The 21285-nt window shown below is 37.6% G+C and overlaps 1 protein-coding gene across 1 annotated transcript; it reads left to right on the top strand.

Annotated features, from left to right (window-relative positions):
- Positions 1–267: 267 nt before the first annotated feature.
- Positions 268–19829, top strand: mtnr1ba (melatonin receptor type 1Ba). Its single transcript, XM_052575468.1, has 2 exons — positions 268–1410; positions 14449–19829. The coding sequence occupies exons 1-2, from the start codon at positions 1212–1214 to the stop codon at positions 15315–15317; spliced, it is 1068 nt and encodes a 355-aa protein (XP_052431428.1). The 5' UTR covers positions 268–1211; the 3' UTR covers positions 15318–19829.
- Positions 19830–21285: the final 1456 nt, after the last annotated feature.

The following is a 21285-nucleotide window of genomic DNA, read 5'->3' as shown; positions in this document are numbered from 1 at the left end:
TCGTTGTGAATTAATTTTAGTACAGGTTGTTTTATTCGATATAATTTATTTAAATAAAAAGATTCGTGATGGTTGTGAAAACTGACTTTAAACTGGTTATCCTGTCGCTCGGTACCAAGCAATCAGTGAGAAAACGCTCCAAGGCCTTTTAATTCAAACCCGTTATTTGTGGCAGGACGCCCTCACGTGCACCTGCTGCGCGCTCTCAGTACAAGTTTAGACGCACGCGGAGGCTCCCAGAGCGTGTGAACGGGGCAGCTGTAAACAGCGGTGGCGCGCGCTCACCGATTTTTTGGTCCACAACGAGGAGAGCGCAAGAGACCGGCGGCGCGGAGCTGGTCGAGGGCGACGTCTCTCCAGCTGTCGTGTAACTGGACTTGTCCGAGAACTGGACCGGAAACTCCGTTCACGTGTAGCTGGCGGGAACAGCGCTGAGGGACTCGCTTTGAGGCGGGAAAACACGGAATTCTCAGAAATTCTAAGTTGGATTCTTTAATTTAACAACAGTCTTGCTCCTTCAACGCGAAGACCGTTGTAGTAAACAAAAAGAAGCGTTTTAACGACACACACCGGAGTCACATAAGGTTTGGCACTCCTAAAAGGCGGGAATTAAACCGACACGGGAGCACATCATCCGATATCACGCATCGGTTTCCGTCACCACCGAGTGAATTAATAAATAAATAAAGTCTGACTGACTGGACATACCGGAGAGCTGACGTGTCTCACGTTTGACAGCTTTTTTTTTTTGGAAGCGTCTCAGTTTACCTCAGCTCAAACGTCACTGTAAATAAACTGAACGGCAAGAGGAAGAATAATTGGGTGAGGAGGAGGAAGAGGGGTGAACCCACGCCAATGTGATCCCTCAGTCATCAATGGGAAATACCGGAGTGCACGCGACTGGGGCGAGATGCTCGGAGAAGCTCGAGGTGCGTCGCCGCGCTTTCACCGTGAATGAGTTTTAAAAGAGCGCGCGAGGAGGGAGAAAGAGCACTGTGAAGTTGAACATATTCGTCAAACGCGAGAAGAAGAACCAGTTGGAAAATTTATCCATGTGGCACATGCATGAGAAAACAAAACGCGTCACCGAGCTTCCCAATGCTTGGTGAGAATGTTGACATGTTTAATTGTTGACGAAGGGGAAGATGACAGAGGCTTCGTGAGAAAGATTCCGAGCGTGTTTTTGTGAGAGAGGGTGAAGTTCATTCGACATGCCCGAGAATGTCTCCCTCATCAGGAACCGGACGGAAGTCGCGCAGGGTCGCGCTTGGGGTAGCGGAGCGGGCGCGCGGCCAGCATGGGTCGTCATGGTGCTGGCGGGTGTGCTGATCTTCACGAGCGTGGTGGACGTGCTCGGTAACGTGCTGGTGATCATCTCGGTGCTCAGAAATAGAAAACTGAGAAACGCGGGTAAGTAAGCGAGTGAGCGCGCGCGTTTAGTCCACATTCATTAACGGAGAGATGAGGGGATTCTCACACATTACCCGTTCTTGCATTCAAAACAGCTTAACGCATTCCAAAGTTACACTACAGTGCAAAACGATTAAGAAAAAAGAACGCAAGAACGCGTCTTTTGTGAATGGCCCTTAAGAGTGGATGATAATCATTCACTGGCTCATGACAAGGAGTTATTAGGATAATACTCGTATGACTCATTTACAGTTTCAGAGGGTCATTATGATACTGCCATCATCTGTCGTGTGTTCCCGTGCCACACGGAGAAATTCAAGAATAAACCTAGTGCTTCATTCACACGTTAACCAGCCATTCACGTGCGCTGTATGCCTGAGCATGAATGACAGTACAAATCTCATACAAAAAGATGGGAGTTTTGTCTAAAATCATTTTGAGATAGATGTTCATCATCTGTTCTGCAGTCATACAGCATATGAAGCACCGCATCTGATTATTGAAATAATTTCAGTAGATTTAAATGATTCTATTTAACCTAATTTGCCTTTTAGAATTGTTTCTTAAACTTATACTAATGCATTGTCTGTTATTTAATTATTTTTGTATTTTAGTTTTGAATGTCAGTTATAGAATTAGCCTAGATTAACCTGCTAATTAGTCGTTTCCATATGCCTAATGATTCATTTTGCCAAGTAAAACAAGCTTCTGTTAAGACACTGAACATTATTTTTACACATTTGTTTATTCATTCATTTGTTTGTCATTCATTCCTCATTAATTCATTCCTTGTTTAGTTTGTTTATTCATGTTTATGCTAATTATCACCAAACAAAATCTGAAACTATATGTTTAATGGACACGAGACGGTTTGACGTTACATAACACACAGATATCAAAGACGGTCAGAGCCTGAGAATCACACTGTGCACTCAAGGCTGTCTGACAGTGATACTTTAACGGATATTTGAAGACCATGTGAATGTGAGCCAGAGAGTGGCAGTGTGCTTGTGAAGGTGACAAATGTATGTTTGGATACTTCCTTTTAAAATTCAGAGATAAATCAAAATCCTTTGGCGTGAATCAATTATTTATACACACATATGTGTGTACTGGAGAATGAGTGCAGGGGTGTGAACTGCATGTCTGAAACAGCAATAGCTCAGATTTACCACCAGCATCTATCACTTATGTGCTGGCTGTGTTGGAGTAAGTGTGAGAGAAAATGCAAAGCAATTTCAATTAATTCCACTCAGAAAAAGCATTTTATTGGAGTACCTCATTCATTAATATGAAGTACCATATGGTTTCAAATTATGGATCTTCATTTGCATTTTTTTCATTATTATCTGGCAATGCTTTCCAGTTTCAAATAGATGTCTAAGATGTCTGATGTTTTTCTATTGTGAAGTGTTCGGGACAAAACACAGGCATGCAAATCTTTTGAAAACATGTTCCTACTCTGCAAGAATGATTATTTTTTTAAATCACAAAAGGAGATGTGAGAGAAAATGAATGGATAAGCAAAGAACAGTGTCAGAAAGAAAAACAGCACAATGAAACTACCAGGGTTGTTTTAAAATATTCTTATGTTCTCTTCATAATTTGCATGATCTGACCTCAGAATGCCAGAGTTCTTTTCCACTTTGATGTCTTAAGGACCGGTGGGAGTTTAAAATGCAATTTTTAAGATTTCAGCTTTTCACTGCTTACCAGAGCGCAGAAAAACCTGCAAATGGGAACAGAAAAAAAGACGACGAGAAAGAGAGAGTAGGTAAACACAGATTTGAACTGCAATATCTCCAAACAGACAGTTCGTCAAACCATTCGACAGCGCTGTGTTATTAGGTCAGAGTTTGATATGTCGGCTGTGTTCTGTAATAGTCATCAGTAATATGGAGTGTGTGAGAACAGACAAAGCGCGAGCGAGCAGCAAAGGAAGAGAGAGCTTTTCTATGCATGTCATTGTGTCTTTGGAGATTTTTGACATTTTCTTATCTTGAAATGTGCAGGTGGCATCATCCCATCACTGTCTTAACAAAGCTACGGTAACCACGGCAATGTACCCGTTTACCAGCACAGCCCTGCACTCCAGCTTTCAAATAAAACATGTTGTCTACAAAGGGATGAAGAGAGAGACCGAAATGACAGAAATGTTGCTGTCATTCCTACTCCTTTTCACTCTTATTCTTCATCTCTATCTTGCTTTCAATCCAGTCCTTCGCTCTTAAAGTTGTGTCTGTGGTTCTGGTATTTATTGAGACGGTTAGATTTGGTCCTTGACCTCATGTTATGGGCTTTTGCTTGGGTTTGGTAGAGGCGGTGCAGGACTTAGGGGGCTAGAACATCATCATAGAGCAACACAAAATACTCAAAAATTTAAATATACTTTGAGGTTCATATATAGTACAAATATGCAACATGTCTAACCTATAGTCAATAGTATATATATATATATATATATATATATATATATATATATATATATATATATATATATATATATATATATATATATATATATATATATATAAGGTTATTTTTAATCACATAATTTAGTCGAATATTTATATAATATAGAATCATCATCTGACATTAAATGAGGCGTGAACATTTCATGAATTTATCATTATCTTTTTATACATGTGGTGTAGGCTAAAGGCTTAATGGAGCTGTTCAAAGTGCCATGTGATAACAAACCAATTGGTGCAGATGCGATCAATAAGTGTCCTAAGTGAAATAGAAGTTAATGCTGTTTGATTATGACCTTGGAGGTCACGGCTGGCCTGGTTAGCCCTTGCGTGTACATGTGGCTAATCATGTCTGACTGTCATCAGTCAAATCAAACAAATTTAAATAGGCAAAAGCAGGGCCCCCTACAAGGTAGGGCCCATGGGCTGCAGCCCAGTGGTAAGTCCTGCTATGGGTAGAGGTGTATTTGTGTACCACAAGGTGACATTGAGTGTCTGATTAGCATTGAGTGATGAGCTTGCTGGTGATCTGTATAGATACTCAAAGGGCATGTGATAAATGTTGTGTGTCTGTCACCCTTGACTGCATCCTTCACTTTGACCTGTTATGATTAGGGAAACACTAATATTGGAGTACCTTTTTGTGCTTTTCGTTCTTCTACATGCTCGACTTTGTGCTGTGTCCAGTTGAACCGCAGGAGCAGGTAGTATTGATTAATACATCAGATGTGTTTAGTTTTTCCTAAAGGTTCAATTTGCTGTGCAGTGCCAGACTGAATGAAATCCTGTTGGGTCTGGCGAAACTGTATGCAAATGAGATGACTAAACCACGCCCATACTTCTGTCCGGCAGCGTTCCATCACGCCCTTGCAGTTGTTCCCTAGAGTAAAGGAAAGTGATGTGTTTAAGACATTTTTTTTCTCTTAAAATTGAGGGTCATATCCCTGGAGAGCAATAAAGCATCTTTTCAGATGATTGATGACTATGTTCCCCGATGCATTGAACTTTGATGAGTGAAGCATTACAGGGATGGTTTAAATGGAAACCTTTTTTCTTTAGAGGAACACAAAAGAAGATATTTTTGATATTTTTTGTCGATACAATAACAGTAAACACTTGTCAAAAATCATTTGGCAAGTCTTTTTCTTTGAGCAATTGTTAGGACTGTTCTGTTTGCTTAACAGAAGCTTTTGCGTGACACACCAAACAACAACAACGAAATAGCTGCGACAAAAGCTGAACATGGTATTTCCAGAGACAAAAATGGTCTTTGGTGGTGGCTGACGAACACAGTCATCTATACATACAGTACCCTTGTGCAATGTGTGCCCAATACTGACAATAAATCCAAAATAAATGCAAAGAAACAGTTTGTCATATCCAATTAGCATGCAGTCTTATTCTTTTATGTCTTACAGTGTAAGTATTTTTACTTATTTCAACATGATTGATTGATTTGGGGCACACTAATTCTAATTTCAAAAACAATTTAGGATGATAAGTATGCGATTTGGGATGCAATGATAAACTCTGCTCCAGAAAAAGCCCTAATATGGACAAATACATCCAGCTATCTGTAGCTAAGTCTCACATAGGCAGACCTTCAGACTGACAGCAGAAGGTCTGGAAAACTTGCTTTGAATGGCCAAAGCCCACCCAAGAGGCCATATGACTGACAGGTAAATCAACCAATCATATTTCGTTTTGTGCCGCATCATGTTTAGGGTCGTGGAAAAGTCCCCACAATAACAATAACCGGTGGATAAAATTCTTGGACGTATTTTAAAAAGTATATTCCGTGAACTTTACATATTTCACATACTTTTGAAAATCCACCATTTAGTTGATCCTGATAAGCGCTCGTCATCAAAGTAGTAAAAACAACACCTCGTTCTTCCATGAGGTGGTTTGGCGTCATGGCATTATTGTTTCCAGGAAAATGTTAAAAAGTGCTACACACGTCTCCCAGAAATTCTGTAGAATTCAGCCAATCAGATGATGACTTTGAGTGTTTACATTTTTGTGTGCCATATGCATCAGATGTTCAGCTGTGGGCGTGAATAAAATATCTGCATAAAATATTTTTAGCTGAATAAAATAAAGATAAAGAGGATAATGATAAAGATGTTTTGAATGATGAAACATGAAGGCAATAAACATGTTTTTTAAACATTGCAATTGTTTATTGCAATGATTCATCTGTGCTCAAGCCATCTTGGGTATTTTACTAGGAATATGCTATATGCATAATGCAGTGCTAATCAACATTACTTGTATTACAGTATAGAATTCTATAAAATTCTAGATTTTCTGTCACATTCTATAATAATTAGTCGCATTGGACCACAGAAGGATGTTATTTTAAACACTAGACTGAGTTCATTTTGGGGCAAAAAAAGTTTTGATACTATGTTAAGCTAACTAGCCCTTATTCACCTGTTGCCAGAATGTGATTTATGTTTTATGATTCACTTGAAAAGCTTCTTTTTTAAGAAGGGCATCTCATACAAAGACAAAGAAGGTGAAGTGAGAAGTTTGATCAAAGTAATGAGGTAATAAAACAGTGTGACTAGAAAGGCGTTCTCTCAGCAGTCATCAACATGCACTGCATACTGCCATCACAAGTACAGCAGTCCTCTACATCACCAAGTAATCACATTAAATGATCAAATAAAACTTTGGCGGGACAAAGATTCATTTTGGCAGCTGCCAAAATATTTTGAATTGGGCTAAAACAGTGCTAAGACGATACAGTCAATGGCCAACTGCAACGTACGGTTATCTTAGTCATAAGGTGGTAATAGTCTAAATTCATTATTCAAAAAGAGTAACTAAATCTAGAAGTGTGGATATACATAACATTACTAAAGACGCACTTGCTGACCATTTTTAATATTAGTCATGTTAATCACTGTCTTCATTCCAGACAGCCTTGTCATTATGAAAATAGACATGTATTGAAACGTGCAGATGAAATTATGTAACATCAAAACAACTTTTTTTGGTTTTGTGTGTCCTCTTGACTTTGTCATTTGCTCGCTTTCACCACTTTCCCTTCTCATCTCACGCACTGGTTTGCTAAGTTGAATAGCCAATCAAAGAAATCTTTCTCACCGACTGCATGACGCCAATTCATCGTTATCAACTGGCCAAAAATGCCACCAACACGGTCCAACTAGTGCCGATGGCACAGAACACACCCTAAAACTGAGCTGACAGATGCTCAACGACGGCCTGGCATTTTCTACCGGCTGACAGTCGAATTGGCATGTCGCAACCTCTTGTCACTTTTTGCTGTACACACTTGCACACAACCTAGCAATCTTGTAAAATCTGCAGTTAGAGGTGGCCTTTTTGTCATTTGGGTGAAAAAGCAAGAGGTCAGAGTTTAAAGCAGTAAAAGTGATTGGTGCGTCTGAAAACATAGAGGTCGAAGTGTAAAAGTTGGGAATGGAACACAGGCTGCAGAGGTCAGTCAAACGCAGCATTAGTGTCAATGGAGACCGGCCGCATCAGCGACATGCAGTGAAACGCGATCCGTAGCTGACAAAGAAAAATGAAGCATTTTCTACGTGAACGTGTGTGTGTGGCCATTTTATACAAAGCCATTTGATCATCCAACAAAACCGCTCCTTTATACACACACCCACTAAAATTTTCTCAGATACAGGGTTATTGGTGCCAAGAGAGATTACAAAGTCCCCGAGGACATTGCTTGCATAGCTGCTACGAGGAAGCACTTTAGGCCCACGTTCATTTATCTCATGCACACACAGTTATAGGCAAAAGAGAGATGCATACCATGGTAGAACCCTTCATTTGTGTTTTTACCCTATGAAATAGTGATCGTGTTAGTGAAGTCCTTGTTAGTTTGGGGTCATTAGAGATTTAATTAGCATTCATGTTGACTAAGCACTACCTTCCGTTGCCATCATTAATGGTTGTGTGTGTGAGCATTCTCTGTTATGCTGTTTTTTAATTAAAGCTTTGTGTGTGCTTATGTGTATAAGAGAGACACCCGGAAGAAAGGTGGCTCAAAAGACCGAATGGAGTTCTCATGTGTGTCTCTTTTAAATATCCCCTTCTTCTTAAAATGTTCTGCATGATGGATGGAAAAAAATAGCTGTTACTTGGCAAATCTGACTACAGTTTGAGACATTGTTGAGCTCTTTTCTGAAACGAGATGAGATGGTCATTTGCTCAAGAGGAAAAACCTCATTTTTAATCTCAGTGGTGCCTAGTAGAAACAGCTGAAGCATTAATGAGACCCATTGGTGTAGTTTGACATTTAGGCTATTTGTGAGCCAGACCATGATACTGGGTTTCTAGATTTCATATTGTACATTTGTGAGACCTGTTTAAAAAATGAACTCTTGTGCAACAGTTGTGCTTTTATTTAGCTGACTGTACCTTCAACACCCTTTGGACCATATAACGCAATTATAATTAATTTGAATACAGTGCCTTCTTTACTCCATTTAACCTATTTTCCATGTTCGCTGTTTGACATTTAGAGTTTTATAGCTTCTGTGACTTGAATAGTTAAAGGAATACTCCACACAAAAATGAAAAGTCTCTCATCGATTACTTACCCTCATTCTATCCCTGTTGTATATGACTTTCTTTTCTTCTATGAAACAAAAAGATTTTTAGAAAAATAACACTGGCCTGCATCATACTTGCTGTATGAAATCCAATACTTGTTTCTTACCAATTTTGGGGTGTGAATCCCCACAAAAATGAGCCTGTTTTGCTCGAGCATGTCACACTTTCTCACAAAATATGATGTGCTTTTTTATAGATTTTTTGCTTTCGTCAAGGTGAAGAAATCTATTGCGCCCTAATCAGCAAAAAAAGACATGATCACTGTCTTCATATGAGCGACAGGGTAACATTCGTAGCCTATTTTTCACATGTATAAATGAATCTGAAGACTTTTTCCAATCCTTGTAAATTACTGTAGATTTTGAATTCTTCTTTTCGTCATTAAAACTTTTATGTGCTTATATGTATGAGAGATGGATTATTGTAAAATATTATAAAGCTTGTGACATTGATATCATAGGAGCTTCTGCTGTAAAAGCTTTAGCTGCATGCTGGGTTTTTTCATTTTGTTCTGCTCCTGCAATGTAAAACACTCCACAGACAGGTCACCCAATTTAATTTAACAAAATCCCATAAATTTTTCCACTGGAATACACTTGGAATCTCTTGTTTCTCTTACCAATTCACTTGCATTTTACTCTATGTTTCATGGGGTGATTTAAAACATTGTCTGTCACTTCTGATCCCTATTAGGATCCTTTACTGGGAATATTTCTGAAGTTGTGAAATGCAACAGATAGATATTTTTTGTTTGTCAAGTCACGGAAAACATTTTACTGTACGTTTCATTCATGCATTCAGTATAAAGCTTTTATCCAAAGCGACTTTGGATAGTCCTAAATTAATCTGGAAGCATCTGTGAATCTGGCACACTATTCATCTCCTGAACACTTATTCCTCACATCTCAGAACGAGAGTTTAGACCAGATTTCTCTCTCAGAAAGCCTTTCGACGTTTCAATTAAAACATTTAAAATCCAACTGCTGTTTTCCTCTTGCCTCTTAATCTTCTTGTGAGAAAGGACGAACGTGAGGGAAGACGAATTGAGTTGAAATAAGTGAGAGGAAAAGAAATGGATTAGAAATCAGATACGGTGAGAGATATTGACACAGAGCGAGAGAAAGATAGCAGACATTGATGGATCCAAATGAGAAAGACAAAATGGAGAAGAAGGGGGGAATTAGATAAGAGGAAATGGGCGGCTGTGAAAGTTGACAGCAATTTGCGGTGACCCTAAATCATTCAATTTCTGGAGACATGAGCAACAGTGATCATGCAGTGCATTGTGGGCGTGTCCTGTGTTGCAACAGTTTACATTTAGGCAAATGTGCATCAATGGAATTTAAAGAGTGTCAGAAAGCGCCATTCCAAGAATGCTTGATTCATGCATTGATAGTCATTCATCTTGTTCATTTTATAATGCATCGCTGCAGTATCTATACCGATGTATTAGAGGAAGAGGAATGGCTAGTGACCTGCTGACCTCTAGCAATAAAATCAGTATGAGATATGAAATAGAATATTAACCTAAAATGATCACTTTTTTATATAGACTCTTTTTCCCAGATGCATTCGATCGATATTCATTGAATGCATGTATCCATTAAAAAACCTATCTGAGTCCTGTAACGCATTGGTTTAGGAGCACAGGTGTGTGTTCAGTACTGTGTTGAACTTCTTATGAACTCCATCTGTGGTAAAAATGCTAAAACAACCTGATCTGAGGAGAAAACCTCAACTCCCAGCCACCGGCGGCGCCAGGGGGGGTCTTGGGGGGTCTCAAGACCCTGCCAAAAAATGCCTTGACCCCCCATTTGACCCCCCAGCCTCTTCCTGATTAAAAAATATATATATTCGGGATAAAGATCCAAAAATGTTTCTCTTCAAACTACGCAGAACAATAATAAAAAATATTTCGACATTTATTCATACACTGAACCGAGAACCGTTTCTGTCGGACGCGTCCGATTCGAGAACCGATGAGCTGATAACTGCGCATGCGTGATTCAGCGTGAAGCAGACTGACACAGAGCGCATCTGAACCGAACTGATTCTTTTGGTGATTGATTCTGAACTGATTCTTTGCTAATGTTATAAGCGCGGGTAAACCAAAGGCTTGAATGAAGGGCAATCATCGCCAATGACGGCATTACATCGAGCGCAAAAGAACCGGTGAACCATTTTTTTTTTCAGCTGGTTTATTTGATCGAATTGTCCGAAAGAACCGGTTCACTTGAGCACACTGCTCCTTTGCCCCTTAAGTGCCCTTTTGTCAAAGCAAAATTTCCTCAATTTTTTTTTGTAATAACATAAACTTTTGTGAATGCCTGCCCACGCCCAATCATAATATTAGTACAATTTATTAATAATAATTTAGCCGTAAATAAAATTACCAACATGATGACAGTTCACCTGACTACGACCTCATCCAACCGGGAAGATTCCTCATGCTGCACGCGCATTTTTTAATTGCTAGAGGATATTTTCAACATCGTGGCAGCTGGTAAGTGGTGTTTCATTCTCAGCGAAGTGATTTTGGTGTTTATTTACTTATTATTATTTTACAAGAACGATGTGATGTGAGAACATGCAGATACGTTGTTTATATTGCTGTGTGTAGCCTGTAGTGTAGAAGTAACACTAGCGTGCTGTTTGAGGGAGAAAAGTTTCACAGGCATCGAGGGGTCTGGTCTTTTTTATGTTATTTGAATAAACTTTTATTATATTACAGTACTTATTTATTTTTAACACGTAAAAATAATTATCACAACACTGGTAAGGTTTATTCAGATTTTCTCATTCTCTGAATTATCATTATAAAAATAAAAACAATTCAGAAATGAATTAAAATATAATTATATTTTAAATGTGATGCAAATATTTTTTCTACAAAAGCAACAGTGTTTACAACAGCAAGACCACTTTAGCCTGTAAACTCAATAATATCTATCTGGAAATAAATGTAAAAATATCAATGTCAATAAAAATGCATAATATACCTGACATGAAAGTGCAGTGTGAAGGATATGAATAACAAATGTAGCCTGTCATTTGATACATTGCAAAGGTGTTTTTGTTGTTTAGTAGCAGAAATATGCAGTTATTAGCCATGTCCACTGTATTTTTTGTTGGTTTTCATGAGACCCCCCTTGAAAAGACCAGGGCCCCCCCATTGCCCCCCCAATCAAAATTGTCTGGAGCCGCCACTGCTCCCAGCAAACCAGCACACAACACATGCATGCGAGAGACTGACTGAAAAACCAATGCAACATGCACAAACAAGCACTGCAGAGGAGAACTCTGTCACACACACCGCACTTAATCTAATGGATATGAACTTTGTGTGAACCTCACAGTCAAAATACTACAGCACCTGAGCCAGTCCTACACATTACACACACACACTCCCACACTCCCAGACACGCAATATATCGACTACAGTTCAGGTGCTGTTATCAAGTTTCCTTTCTGGCGTTTGTGTTTTCTACTCTACGAACCTTGGTAAACGTATAAAATACATTCATTTTATTTTCTAGTGGAAAGTAACTCACCAGTGTCATGATTTCATGGAAAAAAAATTTAAATCTGAAGAAACTCTTGAGAGTCTGTTTTTCACATGTACTTAACAAGAAAGATACATTTTTATTTGTTGTTCAAAAAACTGTGTCCTAACCTGTGTCCTAATGTGATAAAGTGTCAGAAATGATCATTTCTGTATTAAACGGTTTCCTCTCATTGGTTTAAAATCTTGCTCCACACAGTTGTGTCTTAAAGATCATGTTGGTTCATTCATTCATTCATTCATTTCTGACTGGCTTTGCTGCATTACATTTTGATAACGCTAAACAGGAAAATACTTATAAATTATTCGCCATTACGTTTTCTTGCAAAATATTTGAGAACCGACAAAGTTAGGAATAATAAAGTACTAACAACTAAAAATATAATGATATAAATTTTTTAATAATTATATTACATTTAAAGTGGTAATATGTGTACAGCAACAATACAGCTGGTGTCGGGTAGATTTAGACTTTTATTCAACAAGGATGTAATACTTGTGTCAAATGTGACAGTGAAGACATTAACATAGTTACAAATTTTTATATTCAACACTGATAATAATAATGAGAAATGTTCCTTAAGGTGCAAATCAGCTTATTAGAATGATTCCTGAAGGATCTTATGACACTGGAGTAGTGATGCTGAAAATTTAGCTTTGATCACAGAAATAAATGCTTTAAAAACATATTAAAATAGAAATTTTATTTTAATCATGTTTTACAATAGAACTGTTTTTACTGTATTTTTGATCAAATAAATGCAGTCCTGGTTAGCATAAGAGAGGGGGAAAAACATAAACAGTAGCAGAACACGAAAGCAAGCACCCGTTCATAATTTTGGGGGATTTATGGCCTGACATAAACAATTGTGCTCACAAATATCCTATTGCATTACCATGAAGTAATCATATTGTTGAAAATGAAAAATAAATAACAACATTTCAAAATCCACCAAGTCAAAAACACGATATATAAAAATAAATTCAACAGTAAATGTTTCTGAGTATCACTAAATAATACAAGTGGTTCTATTAATATTACATATGCTATTAGGATGGTGTAAATCACGTTTTAGTGCAAGTTTAAGAGCAACAAAAACAGATTTTCCTAACAATAGAAAGGAATATAAAAACATCAAAGCACTGAAACTGGATCAGTTTTGAAGACAATGTTTGATTTTCTGTTATGAACAGAGGTGGGAATATCTGTAATCACCAAGAACACACTATCAACCACATACTCTAGCAAGAGCATAGAAACCACCCAGAATATTCTAGCAACCAACTAGCAAACACCTAGCACATAAAACTATTTAAGTAAAAAAAAAAAAAAAAGACTTTACTCTCATTGGGATTCAGGAATTACTTTGCAGCCCAGTGTCTATTACAGTATAAAACATAAATTAAATTACAGATACAGGTGTTTAAAGCTATGACCTTTTGGGGAAAAAAAATATTTTCACTAATCTTGCAATAGATTAAGTTTACTAGAAAAGTTCAAATACCAAAAAGAATTGTATATGAACTTGGTATGCACCACAAGAAAAAAAGAAAATTAAACATCCCCTGCACATTTGGCCAAATGTCATTACAGTACTGTAGCAGTTTCTTGGTTTCCTGGCACAAGACTATATCTTTAGGCAATCATTTCTAAGTTCTGCAAAAGTGCAGTACATGGTTACAAAAAAGGTTGAAAAATCACACGTTTTTGAGGATGTACAACATGTGCTACACTTTACTTTACAAAAACTGCGATATGTTAAGATTCTTATCTAAATCTGCTGCTATTAGATGCCATGATCTGCATCTTCTTATTGATTTCATGGTACCGTTTCGTCGGATGGCAAAAAAGTCCTTTATCCATGATGAAAGTAGAGCGGGTGGTAAGAGAATCATATCACCAAACAATTACAATCAGACTTATCCGGATGGGATTAGGTTTCTCAGAAGACTTCTAGTTAGCTGAGAAGCAGTCATTTTACCCAACGGATGTAAAAACAATTTGTTTTCTGAACTGGGCCTCGCTCTGTGTTTCTGACTCACAAAGAAGTAGTAGCATGAGCATGCAACCATCATGCACAGTTTACTAAAAGACTTGTTTTCTTGCCATTATTTTGCTGAAAAGTAGCATATGAAATACTGCTTAAATGACAACATTTATATTTTATTCTGGGGTGGCACAGCATTTTCATGGGATCCGCCCCTGAAGAAGTGTAGTTCCCTGATTACATCTTACTGTTGTCATCATTTCTAATTTACAGTTTTTTATATAACATAATGGTTGATCTTTTTTTTTTTAGATTGAATAATTATGTCATCATGATCTGAATGTAATAAAACAATTCATTTTAATGTCATAACTAAGGCCTTGTATTTGAATTCTGTCTGTGTGTGCTTTAGGAAATGCGTTTGTAGTGAGCCTGGCTTTCGCCGATCTCCTGGTGGTTTGCTATCCCTACCCTCTGGTCTTGCACGCCATGCTGCACGCGGGCTGGTTGCCGGGCGAGATGGAGTGTAAGGTCAGCGGCTTCCTGATGGGAGCGAGCGTCATCGGCTCCATCTTCAACATCACTGCCATCGCCATCAACCGCTACTGTTTCATCTGCCAGGCCAACACCTACGAGAAAATCTACGGCCGCACCGGAACCCTGGTGCTACTGATGTTAGTCTGGGTGCTTACCGCCATTGCTATTCTCCCGAATCTGGCGTTGGGGTCATTGACGTACGACCCTCGCGTTTACTCATGCACCTTTAGTCAGACAACAAGTGCAGGCTACACCATCGCCGTGGTGACTGTGCACTTCCTGCTTCCTATAGCGGTAGTTACATTCTGCTATCTGAGGATTTGGGTGCTGGTGCTCCGCGTGAGGAGGCGGGTCAAAACCGACGTCAGGCCACGCCTCCGTCCAAGTGAACTGCGTCACTTCTTGACCATGTTCGTCGTCTTTGTGCTGTTCGCCGTCTGCTGGGCGCCGCTGAATCTGATTGGCTTGGCTGTAGCGGTGGACCCACCCCGCGTAGGGCCCTTGGTCCCTGATTGGCTATTTGTGGTGAGTTATTTCATGGCATATTTTAACTCCTGCCTGAACGCCGTAGTGTACGGACTGCTCAATCAGAACTTCCGCAGAGAATATCGAAGAATACTTCTGTCACTTTGTAAGCCACGCCTCTTCCTGCAGGAGACGTCAAAGGGCGGGACTGAGCGCAGCAACAAACATTCACCTGGCAACAACAATAACGATGATCAGCCCAAAGCGAACACAATATAACTTACCAACAATACATTCAATTTGTCACAGATATCAAACAGAGAATGCTGCAAAACGGTTTTAAATCGCAATCACAAATGTTTTGAAAATACCATTTTTATGTCTCACTTTAGATACCACACTCTGCCAAAAAACAAAACAAAAAAACAATACCTCATTTGCTGGAAACTTGCAATTATAATAATCCTCAGTATTAAGAAAATTAATTACATCTCACACAAGTGTTACAATCACATTCAATGAATGCATGCTAATGATTGAGAACAGTGCAATAAGTCATTACCAGACAAAAGGTGCAAACTCGAGGAAGACAAAGACTGCAGAACATTGTGATCTTCTTCCAATCACACGCCCCTAGAAAATAACTTATTTTTCCTCACTGTTAGCTGGAGGCTGTTTCCTCCAACCACCCATAAATTCTCACCAAACAGATCTCTCAGACATTTCACAAGTGCTTCCCTAATGATATAACAGAATTAAAAAAAATGCTACCCAAATGCTCACACATTTGTGACCTCTCAGCATCTTGACATATGTTTTCTCAGTGCTCCAATAGCGTTAACACTTTTGGCGCTGCAAGTAAACAAGAGCCTCCCCTTGTGCTATGCAACCAATTAATTTAAAACTCAATGGAGAAAGTGTAAAACTAGGGCTCCCTTTGGTTTGCAGCAGAGGTTATCCAAACGTTCCCCAAAACACTGCAGCAACATTCTTGTAAAACTCCCCTATTGCTATGCAAACTCAACTTGAGCAACTCCCACAGCTGCTTTCATGCAAACACTGTGGAAATCTTCCGGTAACCTTCCCACAACATTCCTCTAGGTCTGCGGATGTCGTCCTGTGGGAATATGCCAAAATGCTGCAAGAACACGTTCTTATATTCTCCATAGATTAAAAAAACAAAACATCACACGCTCCCTATGTCTGTGCACCAGCAGAACGCATCTGCACATACTGCACGTTATGGCATACTTACATTAAAACTTTTACTCAACTGAGCAAAGTTTAGCATTGAATCCATTAACAGGGTTCAAATAATCAAGAACAAAAAATAATAATGATGAGCATAGGGCTTCTTATTTATGTGACACAAATATACTATTTGTCAACGTCTTAAATATAAAATAGTAATATAACAAAAGTTAAAATAATCTTTATTAATATACCTACTTTAATATACCAGCATGTCATTCTGTGTCAACTGACATTTAAACATACACACTTCTTCAAGGTGCCAGTCAATCAAACACCAACTGTAAAGAAGGACCTAATTCTTAATCAAATACATTAACCTTTATTATTTTTATCAAATTATTATTTTTTTTATTTAAACAGACATCTTTGATAGTAGTTAAATTGTTGTGTTGCGTTCATTCAGCCCCCAACATTTATATAGCCATCTGCTGAAATTACCCATTTCAACCGGTAAGTGGCATTGTCAGTTGGCAGGTTTCAGTAAAACGTCATTTATTGCAGAGTTGGATGAGGTAATAATGAAACTTGTGTCTAACAATTTACAGATTTGTAATGTTTTTTTCTTCTCAAGTAATTTATTTTTACCTTTGCCCATCTCAGATATCTTTTAAGTAGCCTATTTTGTCATTATTATGGCAAGGATATTGCTAAAATATATTTTTTTTTTACTTCAAGGATCCTGCTACAGATGTATAGTATTCATTGTATTCAGAATTTAAACTGTGTGTAAATTGTTTGTATGTACAGTATGTGAACTGTTAAAGCCTCAAAAATTTAATAACTAGAATCTGCCAAAAAAAAGAAAAATTGACGGGTGAATTCACTTAACAGTGACTCGGAACATTTCAACAAAAAATCCCTCGCTATAAGCACCCGTAATTCAGTTTAACCACACGTCTAACACTCATGATCAGGAATTGCATTGTGGAAATTTCATTCAGCACTAATTTTGTGGATGTTTTTGCATCATGAAAACAATGCAGACAGTTTGCAAATAAACAAGTCATAGACATCGGATGAAAAGTCACATTAATCAGTGTATCTTCCAGTTCAGGTAATTTAAGCCTCAAATTTTAGGTACTTAAAATTATGAACACCAGTAGCAGTAACATTTTAGTGATTTATTGTGAAGAGTTTTTGACTAATTTTCAAAGGGGCTTCTGATCGCAGTGAGAAATAATGCTAAATGAAAGGCATCAATGCACTTATTGAAATTTTAAGTATACTACACTCTTTTAAATATTGTACTTTATAATCTGTTGAACCATGGTGCACTTTGACAGTCTGTAAAATGATTTTCATTTCACCTGGTTAAAAATAGATTGATAAATTTTGCATCCCAGTAAATTTAGAAAAATGTTCGTGAAACCCAAACACCATATGGTATGGAAGCCCGTTTCTGCCAGTGAATAAAAAAATAAAACAAAGTAATTGCGACTTTTTATGTACTTTTTATATATTCTCAGAATTCAAGTTTATATCTTGCAATTCTGACTTTATTATATAATTGCGAGTTATAAAGTCAGAATTGTGAGATATAAACTCACGATGGCAAGTTATAAAGTCAGAATTGACAGATATCAACTTGAAATTCTGACTCGCAATTCTGAGAAACAAAGTTAGAATTGTGGCATATAAACTTGCAATTCTGAGTTTTTTCTTACAATAGCAAGTTAATATCTCACAATTCTAATTTATTTTTCTCGCAATGGCGAGGTCATATCTTGAATTTCTGACTTTTTCTTTCTCAGAATTCTGAGTTCTAAAGTCCGAATTGCAAGTTATCTCGCTATTCCAAGACAAAATTCAGAATTGCTAGTTTATATCTCGCAATTCTGACATTATAACTCGCAATTTTGACTTCATAACTCGCAATTGCGAGTTTATATCACACAAGTCAATTCTAAGAAAAAAAGTCAGTATTGTGAGATAAAAAAAAGTCACAGCAATTTTTTTTTTTTTAGTTGAGTAAATGGGCTTCCATAATATAGTCCCAAGAGTGCTCAGGGTGTTAAAAAAAAAAAAAGTTTACCTGACTGCATTTCAAGTTCTTAGTAACAATGATCTATTTTAGCTGTGAGTTCATATCAGACAACGTGAGATGAGGGTTTCGACATCTTAACCTATTATGAACACAATAGGCTACAGTCGCCCTTGAGGGTGATTCGAAAGCACAATGAAGATGTCACGAGAAAGAGAGCGGCGTATTTATTCCGTTTACAGTTCCAGTGTTATCTTAGTAATGGAGTTTGTCGCAGAATGACTCGTGTCTATGCATTTAAAACACATCGCGCCATCAGTCACCGATATCTTAGTATTCCAACCGAGTGCCCAAACGCTCGCATATCGTACTGTTTATATGGGTATTCCTTCTTTTGATTCTGAGTATTTTATATCAGTTTCTCTCATGGGTAACCTGATCTTAGTATTTATGATGAGAGTAGACTAATCTTAGTAACTTCAATGAGTATCGCGCACTTCTTACTGCGGCGAGATCACATGCTCATTTCTTAGTACCTTTGATGACTATGTTGATGAATAATCTCTGTATTTATGACAAATGCTCGTTAAGTAATCTCTTTGTCTTGGCCAACCTGATGAGTGCTGGCATCTTTGTATCTGCAGTTAGTATTGTTGTCTTGGAATTAAAAAATCGAAGAAAGCTTTTATCCAGCACCTGTAAAGCGATATTCGCATTGGTGGAATAATTATGATGTGCTTTGCTCAGAAGGAATAAATATATTTATTATTGTATGTATTTGTTATTTTTATGAATTATTTTAAATCGTTTTGGTTGTTATTGCTACCTTCTGTACTTTGATACCATTTCCCAGTCTGTAAGAATCCATTTTGATCTACGGTTATTCACTGTAATTGTACTGTACTTTGCAAATTTCATTTTTCTATGGTACAGAGACTGAGTACTCATCTTTGTTTCCAAGTACTAAACAGTCTTAACTGAGTTTACTTAAATGGTTTATGCAAAATGATTATCTCATTTATTTCCAATTTTATTTAAATGTGAATCCCCAGAAGAAGAAGAAAACACTGTGCAGATTGTTACCCCTCTGGATAAGGAACTAAATTAAGTTGAGGTCAATAAATGAATAAACCCTTGAAGTAATCTCAACCAACAGGTACATCTTATCAATGTGTCTTAGTACTTGAGTAGGTTCTCTCATTTTAGTAATTCTGCTGTATTGGTGAATATGAACTGATGTATGACGTTTGTAAAACTAAACTTAGTAAATCCAAGCATTAATCGGGTCAAACTGTTGAAGCCCCAAACACTTGTGATATTTCATACTGCAAAATGAATGTGCATGAACGTTGATTGTTTTATTTGAATCTTTTGAATTTGTGCTCTTAAGGAACAAGACAGCGGTTACTTTTGGACAAAAAGAGTGATCAATTGCTAAGGACAGATGGACAGATGGGAAAAAAGGCCCAAGAGGCTTTAAAAATAATGTGACATGGTCTACAATGATTCCACGATGGCCGGTGGTGTAAGATTTTACATGTTAATAAAATTTTTATTTTTAAGAAGTGTCTAGTTTGTGTTTCTTCTGACTCTTTGCACCGCTGAAGGACTCACATGAGGTGAAGGAGTAAACACACCATCACATCAGATTTTCACATTTTTCTATTTCTTTGTCAGATTCTATACTTATTTGCTTGTTAAGCCAAACATCAGTGTAACTTAAGAGCTTGTGATTTAAACACCTAAAAGCCCGTTCACGCCAAGAACGATAAAGATAATGACACACCAACATCGTCCACAAGAACATTCTGTTTATTATAAGAACATGCTCCAATTACATCATTTGCCGCTTTAAATGTTCAAGCTCTTTAAAGCGGCATGGAATTTAGAACTATATTTTTATCGTTATGATTATAGCCCTTGGCGTGAACCCTAGATTAAACATTGGTGCATGACTTGTCCCAGGCCATTTGCACTTCAGAGAGATACCTAAAATAGTGTGGTTTGTTGAGGAGAGGTGTGCTATTACTTTTCACAGTAATCAGATTTTCATTATAAATGGACAAAAAAAGTCACCAAGGTTAAGGACGGCCATGAATATCAAAGAAACTTTAGGAAAATTTTGAGAAACTTACTTTAAAACTATTAAAATAGTTTACAAAGCTAAAATCTGATAATTATGCAATTTATAAAAATGGTAGCTACAAGCTAAAGTGGCTAAATAAGTTTTTTTATTTAAAGGGACAGTATATTTTTAAATATAACTATCGTATGATAGCTATAATTTATACAGGGACTCGAATTGGTGAATCATCATTTTAATCTTTTAATTCATATGAACAGTCAATATGAACCGGATTTCCCAAAATATATACATACTGTATAGTACTGTTTCAGAACGAACTTATTTGATAGAATGATTCAAAATACTACATATAAATCTAGATATCTGTTTAAAAGAATCTGTTTGCTGAAATTAATCAAGTATACCGACACTACAACTACGAAAGATGACCGCTGAGGAGAACTCATTTCTTCGTCTACTTTGGCAGTATATGTATTCAGACCAGCATGGCCTATTAAAAAACTACTGAAACTATTGTTTAGCTAGCTAATTTTTGGCCGTGAGTTTATGAGCACCCGGAACACTGTATAAACAAGAACTAGCAAAACCCTGACATTCAGTCACCACATCAAGGTGGAGCTGCAAATATGATTGGCCTCCTGCTGGCTGCATATTAACTATCCGAAGTTTCTTCCAAATTCAATCCATTTTCTATGTGGGAGAGAAAAGCGCATTCAATCACAGGGAGGCAGAGGGAGAAACAGAGGCGGGATGTGATAACCGAGGTGTACTGACAGACGGACAGATTTTGATTCGGAAATAAAGCTCTTGATTTTCCTCACTCTGATTTAAATGCAAATGAAATCTGTCAACAGTTGATATCTTCCAATTGAGAACCGCGCATGTTTGTGTGCTTATGCATGAAAGAGTGAATGTGACTGAGAGGG

The sequence above is a fragment of the Carassius gibelio genome, chromosome B15, assembly GCF_023724105.1.
Source record: "Carassius gibelio isolate Cgi1373 ecotype wild population from Czech Republic chromosome B15, carGib1.2-hapl.c, whole genome shotgun sequence".
Classification (NCBI taxonomy): domain Eukaryota; kingdom Metazoa; phylum Chordata; class Actinopteri; order Cypriniformes; family Cyprinidae; genus Carassius; species Carassius gibelio.
Note: the sequence above shows the minus strand (reverse complement) of the source record. Positions and strands in the feature narration are given on the sequence as shown.

What these genes read in the sequence shown, in the direction of transcription:
- mtnr1ba (XM_052575468.1), top strand. Translation starts at nt 1,212, where the DNA reads ATGCCCGAGAATGTCTCCCTCATCAGGAACCGGACGGAAGTCGCGCAG. An exon ending in TAGAAAACTGAGAAACGCGG is followed by an intron (nt 1,411 to 14,448) that starts GTAAGTAAGCGA and finishes TGTGTGCTTTAG; the next exon opens with GAAATGCGTTTGTAGTGAGC.